The 6,493-nt window shown below is 46.2% G+C and overlaps 1 protein-coding gene across 1 annotated transcript; it reads right to left on the reverse strand.

Annotated features, from left to right (window-relative positions):
• Positions 1 to 4,028: 4,028 nt before the first annotated feature.
• On the reverse strand, positions 4,029 to 4,938 carry LOC119321383 (ethylene-responsive transcription factor RAP2-1-like). Its single transcript, XM_037595088.1, has one exon. It carries the CDS (start codon positions 4,936 to 4,938, stop codon positions 4,237 to 4,239), a length of 702 nt encoding a protein of 233 aa, XP_037450985.1. The 3' UTR covers positions 4,029 to 4,236.
• Between the last annotated feature and the right edge of the window lie 1,555 nt (positions 4,939 to 6,493).

Consider the following 6,493-nt stretch of genomic DNA (forward strand, 5'->3'; position numbering starts at 1 on the left):
ACACTTACTCTTTTTTATATGAATATATGTTAAGTCACAGTGAGAAAATCTTAAATACTAAGAAGAAGTAAAAGAGTCCACGACAAACCTAATAATAGTATAATATCATATTCACTTGACCAATCTAAATAATTTATTTCACCTTATATATACTGATTGTAGGAGTCAAAGTTAGAACAGTTTCATGGTCCACAGTTTCTGAAAAACACCGCGTATGTTTTTGCTGGAGTTAGTAGTTGACTTCTAGATGCATCCTCTTGATCCTGAACGGACCATGAAGCCACCCAAGATTTGCAGCGTGGCGAGGAGGAGCAGAGACACCACATTGTTAGCAATTAACACAAGCATGTTGTGCAGAGGCAGAAGGGAAGTCATATTTGCGGGGTTGGTCTTTGCCCATTCATGCATATGTGTGTGCCCGTGGTCCAGACAGGAGGGAATCGATACTATATACTACTCCTATCTATCTAGCAGATCTGAACACGTGCCTTTCGAATCTTCTGCTACTTATGTTTTGCTCCTGCGCGTTAGCCAAGTGTCACAGTCACACCCAGGAGAAAACAATGTAGTACTTGCCTGATTATCAGCTAGAATATACAAGGGGAGGAACCCCAGAAGAATGTGCCCTAGTTCCCACATGTTAAGCACTGTTCGTGAGCAGTTGCTTTCCAGATTCCACTTGGTTCCATGCGAAGTTGCTAATCATTTTGCCATGGATCAGGGCAAGAACATTCTCTGGCAGTGACCCCCCTCATCATTGTTTAGAGTTTTGAGAACATGCTGCTCCCCTTAGTTAGGGTTTAGGATATGTGGGTCCTCCTGGCCAGACGCGAGAGCGGCATGTCTTGAAACTCAGCTTATGTCTGCAGCATATTTTAGAAATTTTCATAGTACTTAATCTTGTTATTTGTTAAGCTGATGACCGGACTATACATGTTGGATTGGGGTAACGTTGCGCCACCATTGTTAATCAGAGGTATTGGGGTAACCATGTGTGCCTAAAGAGGTAGTAGAATCCCCACCCAACGGCCCTGCTGCTGCATACACGCACACCACTCACGTGGGTGATAAATATCCTATCCACAGTGTCCAGTGCAATCAAAAGTGCATTTGGGGTTGGTTGATATCCAAAGGACAAAAGTACGGCAGAGAAGAAGATTCAACCAATTCCCTTTTATAGAGAGATCAACCCGTAGCACTAGTCCATGAATTCATATAGCTACAGAATTATCCATGGTCTATTGTGCATGTGTCCCTAGCTACAGAATTCATAAACTCTGCAGAGATGCTAACATTTATGAACTTTTAAGTTTGTAATTCACGTGCTGCTTGAGGAAATTTAAGGCTTGTTTGGTGCCACGAGACTTGGTGCTCTCCAAAATAAGTGTCGCAGTTTTGAACTAAGGTTAGTTCAAAACTGCGACATATATTATGGATCGGAAGGAGTTCTGTATTTTCATCAGTTAAACGGTGACCGCTTTCAAGTGGGTTCCATGCTAACTAATCATTTTTGCCATGTATATCAGGCATGACGTTCTTAACCAGTGATTCCCTTACATTGTTGACTTTTCAGAATATGCGGCTCCCATCAGTTGAGTTCCTCGGCTCGCTGACACGTGGGCCCCGACCAGACATGAGAGCGGCGTGTTCTGAAGGTCAGCTTACATGACTGGCATATTTTTTAGACAATGCTTATTTATCCTGCCACTGTTGTTTGATAAGCTGATGATGACCCACACTATATGCATGTTGAACTGGAGTGATGTTGTTGCACTATTGTTAATCAGGGCAACCAACCATGTAGCTAGAGGTTAGAGGAGTAGTGTAGGACCCCACCCAAAGGCCATACACGCACGCCGCCCACGTGGATTATATCCGCAGTATCAAGTGCAGTGCAGAGTGTTGGTTGCCAAGCCAACCGAAGGACAAAAGTACAGTACTGAAGAAGATTCAACTCATTATTCTATAGAGAGATCGACCTTCAATATTATAATCCCCCCTAAAGAAAAGGAAAATTGAAGTTTTCCTTTCCTGCCTCCAGGGTTCAGCCACTACACATGGAGTTCTGCGTGGGCCCTTTGCTACAAAAATTCACAAATTCGGCAGAAATACTGCCATGGATGAACTTCAGCTTGTTTGTACTCTCTCCATTCCTAAATATAATTTTTTTAGAGATTTCAATACGGACTACAGAGGGAGCAAAATGAGTGAATCTAAACTCTAAAGTATGTCTATATAAGTCGGTATGTAGTCTATATTAAAATCTCTAAAATGACTTATATTTAGGAACAGAGGAAGTAATATGTGTGCTGCTTTTTGTGTGTGGGAAAAAGCACATGCTTCTGATGATCTATCTGAGGCTGGTTTGGTGCTATTAACTTATTTACATTTTTGCAACATTTTTCAGGACTAGAAGTTGTGGCCGATGGAAAAATAAATATATGTAGTGTGCTCATCACGCGCTCACACACTATGCCATCTTCAATTCATTTCGTTATCGCGTGTACCGTGTACGATGGGGAGTGCGTCGACAACCCGATCTTAATCGTATATGCTCCCCGTACTAGGATCCGAACCGAGTTGTTGCTTGGATGGTGACACTAGACATGGTTTGCACTCCTTCCCCCACCATGCAAGAGTCGAACAAAGATGCTCTACCCTGTGTCATATCAAGCTCCCATTATTCTTCCCGCCGGTGTGAGCAGCACAACGGGCCACAGGGCAAGAAAACGATATTTGATTCGTATTCAGGATTCTCACCGTGGTAATTAAGCCATCTCAAAGGGTGTAAAATTTCTCAAAACACCAATTTACTACTACCTTTGATTCATAATAAGTGTCACAATTTTGAACTAACCTCAGTTTAAAACTGCGATACCTATTTTGGAAGTAATTGTCTGATAGATGCTGCATCTAGTGGAAGGCAATCGCGACAACTCAACAGCTAGTGCGCGCGCGTCCTTTTCGGCCCTCAGTTGAACTGTTGCCAGACACAGAAACCGGACCCAGATTAGACATATATAGGTGTCACAAACACACAGTGCATTGTATACTCGGATCTTGCTAGTTTTCGGCACATGCTTGAAAACGACGCCCCGTGTTGTCTACCATCGCAAGTTGCCCATGAATATGCACCTAGCTAGGGCATGTGTGGTGTGGTGTGCATCTGATCTACAGTAGCCCTTTTTCTTTATTATTCCAGCGTCTGGTTTGCACATGGAATTGAGTGTGTGCATCTCATGCAGCTACACTTGAATATCCGTGCATATATGTTGATCAATCAGAGCGAATTTTTTTGTACCAGACAAAGCATCCTTGACTTTTCTTTTCGCGAGATCGTCGTCGATCGTCTGAAGAAAAGTAGGCAGCAGTGCACTAGTATGTTGTTTCACCTGGCTGCGAGAGATTGTAACGTTTATTCTGCTTTATCTAGCTCAGGTTGCTATTTCTTCCAGCCTAGCTAGTAATTGTTTCTTCCCTCCTTGTGTTGGAGTACTACTTGTGTAAACCATCGGAACATTGTTGCTCTGTGATAATTAAGTAAAATAGACATCGCAAAAAATGCTGAACGTGCTGTTTGAAAAGCTTGGGTACGTGGGTCCATCTATTTTGATGTCTAAAATGGTACTAGCAGCAGTCTGATCTAATCTCGGTTGCCTTCTTCTCTAGAGTCTAGACAACTCAACGCGAAAACATAGGACGGCTCATGATGTTGACTTACACAAGGGACTTGGATGTAGCGAGTTGTTTGCGATATTTGAAAGGTTGTGGATAGGTTTCAGTCCATTAAAACTTAACCAAGTCTCAGTCAAGTGATTTACTAGTATATAAGAAGAAAAAAGGAAAAACTGGAAACAAAAATTTTAGTACGAACCATGCAAGATCAAAGGAATATAGCATCGACAGAGACATAACGAAGTCTCAGTCGAGTGAGACTTAGCAGAACTGTATTTGAAATGAACTGTAACATTGTAGTACATCCATACACATTTTCTTCTTCTTTTTAAGCGCCATACAAATTTTCTGTTTCACTTTTGCATTTTCCGTTTGCAAGATACAAATAAGACAGGGAAAAACCCCGTCTATAGGCAGTGTTAAAACTAGCAATGCAAATGTAATACTCTTTGCAATGCACCTGTTGAAATTTTGCACGTTTAGGTTAACTGCAGCAGTGACAGTATGTTAACTATAGTATTATATACTATGAAGTACAGACCTGTAAAAAGAAGAAGAAAACTAGTATCTGAAGTATGAGTCTCGGGAGTCAAAGCTCCACAGGGAAGCGCTGGCGCCATGGCCACACTCCTCCATGTCCTCGTCGCCCTGCGTCGGCGGCGGCGTCACCTGCAGGAAGTCGTACGCATTGCTGCCCCAGCCGGCCGTCGGCGAGAAGAGCGGCGGCTGGTGCGCCATGACCGAGCGCCAGTCGATGCTGCCGTCCGGCGCGGCCGCCACCTCGCCGCCGAAAATGTCCATGGCGCCATTCTCATGCTGCGGCCACGACGGCTGCGTCACGGGCCACTGCTCCATCGACAGCGCGGCCGGCGCCCGCGAGAAGCAGTCGTCGGCCACGTCCATGAGCGCGGCGGCCGCCTCCCGGGCCGAGACTGTGGCGCGGTTGGCGTGGGAGAGCGCGGCCGCCTGCACCTCCTGCGGGTCGACGCTGTGGCGGCACGGCGGCGGCGGCGAGTCCGGGAAGTTGAGGTCGGCGCCGGCGGCCCCGGGCCCGCGGAGGCAGACGAAGGCGGCGTCGAAGGCGCGCGCGGCCTTCTCGGGCGCGTCGTAGGAGCCCAGCCAGATGCGCTCCCGGCTGTTGGGCAGCCGGATCTCCGACACCCACTTGCCCCACTTGCGCCGCCGCACGCCCTTGTACTTCCTGCCCCCGCCGCCCTCCGCCTCCGGCGACGCGGCCCCGCTCGCCGGCGACGACGTCGACATGCCGCCGGTCAGCTAGCAGCTCAGCTGGTGGCCGGGAGAAGCTAGCTAGTAGTCGTCGTCGTCGCCGATGGAAGCTTGCTCGTGCTGCTGCCGCTGTACGTCGGTCGAAGGGTTAGACGCTGGCTGGCTGCGTTGCCGATGGAGCTGAGCTGATGGTGCTGGCGCGCGGCCGCTTTATACCGTCGCCGGGGTCGCGCGCGGCGCGTTGACTCGCCGGAAATGGCGCGTCGGACGGGGACGTGCATGGTCCTGGCCACGTGGCGAGTCGTAGGGCCAGCTAGCACGGGATCGATCGCTTTGGCCAACGCGTGCAGATCCCGGGTGTGGCTGCTCGGTGGGGCCGCAGTCGGTCGTCGTCTTCCTGTCCTAATTGGGGCCTCTTTGGTTCTAGAGACATGTACTAAAATGTACGGCAAAAAATGTGACGTATAAATACCAGCTACTTATTGAAGGTTTAGGGAGGATCATTGCTGACGCCGAGAGACAATTGGGTTGACTCTCCGTGGCTCTGCAAAAAAGTCAATCAAAGATCTACAGTGCTTATACTATAGAATAATAAGGCATGAGGATCAAAGTCCAAATTTGATGACACGTGTGAATAGTATATTTTTAAGTGGAAGCCAGTGCGGTCCCATCGATAGCAGGACGCCTACGGTGAGTTTGCTACTCTTGAAACTCATCGTATTACTAGGTATTTCCAAAACAAAAAAAAACTTGATATCTTTGTACAGTACTTTATTATCACGTAGTGGTATCTACTCTCCACTTGATAGAAAACCCACCATGCATGATATTTTTGTGCTGGTGCATGTTTAGAATGCTAGAGTTGTTCCTTCGCAAAGAAAACGGTAGAGTTGTTCCAAATTATTTCGACTTATAAAAATCTATATTGCAAAATAGTTTTTTAAATAGAGAGTTGTATTAATTTAAAGAGGAAACACTACCATGCAACTCTCTACGTCAAATTGGGCAAGACAATGGGCTAAACTATTGACTCTTCTATATACTTTATGAACTTTAACTTCTCAGTTTTCTTGCTTGATGGCTTGTAATTCCCTCACAATCACTCCGGTTTCCAATCTATCCATACATGAGGGGTCGAGTGCCTTTTGCCACCACGTTGTTTTCCGTCTCAATAACTAAAGGTAGGTCCGTACCTGACATTGCTTTCCGTAGTCCTTCTAGACAAGCAATAGCTTTGGCAAAATCTTCTCCTTTGCATCGTGGAAGATAGTCCCAGGTCGATAAGATAATACTCCCATCATGATCTCGAACCATTGATCCCCATGCTCCACTGCTGCTCTCCTGCAAGAAACTTCCATCGACATTGACCTTGTCCCACCCGAGGTCAGGCTTTTGCCACACTTCTTCCTTAGTATTATCGGGTTCTTTCACTACTGGCAGTTTGATCATAGGGCTTTTCCCTTAAGATTGATCTCGGAGTTTCCTCAATTATGCGGATGTTTACAAGGTAGTTTTGCAAAAATCGAGCAAAGTGAGAAATTTTTGCTTTACCTTTTGCAAAGATCACATCATTTCTATGATGCCAAACACG

This window comes from Triticum dicoccoides, chromosome 6B (assembly GCF_002162155.2).
Source record: "Triticum dicoccoides isolate Atlit2015 ecotype Zavitan chromosome 6B, WEW_v2.0, whole genome shotgun sequence".
Lineage (NCBI taxonomy): Eukaryota > Viridiplantae > Streptophyta > Magnoliopsida > Poales > Poaceae > Triticum > Triticum dicoccoides.

Bases quoted from the DNA above. Each gene is read 5' to 3' on its own strand.
- LOC119321383 (XM_037595088.1), bottom strand. From the start codon at position 4,938: ATGTCGACGTCGTCGCCGGCGAGCGGGGCCGCGTCGCCGGAGGCGGAG.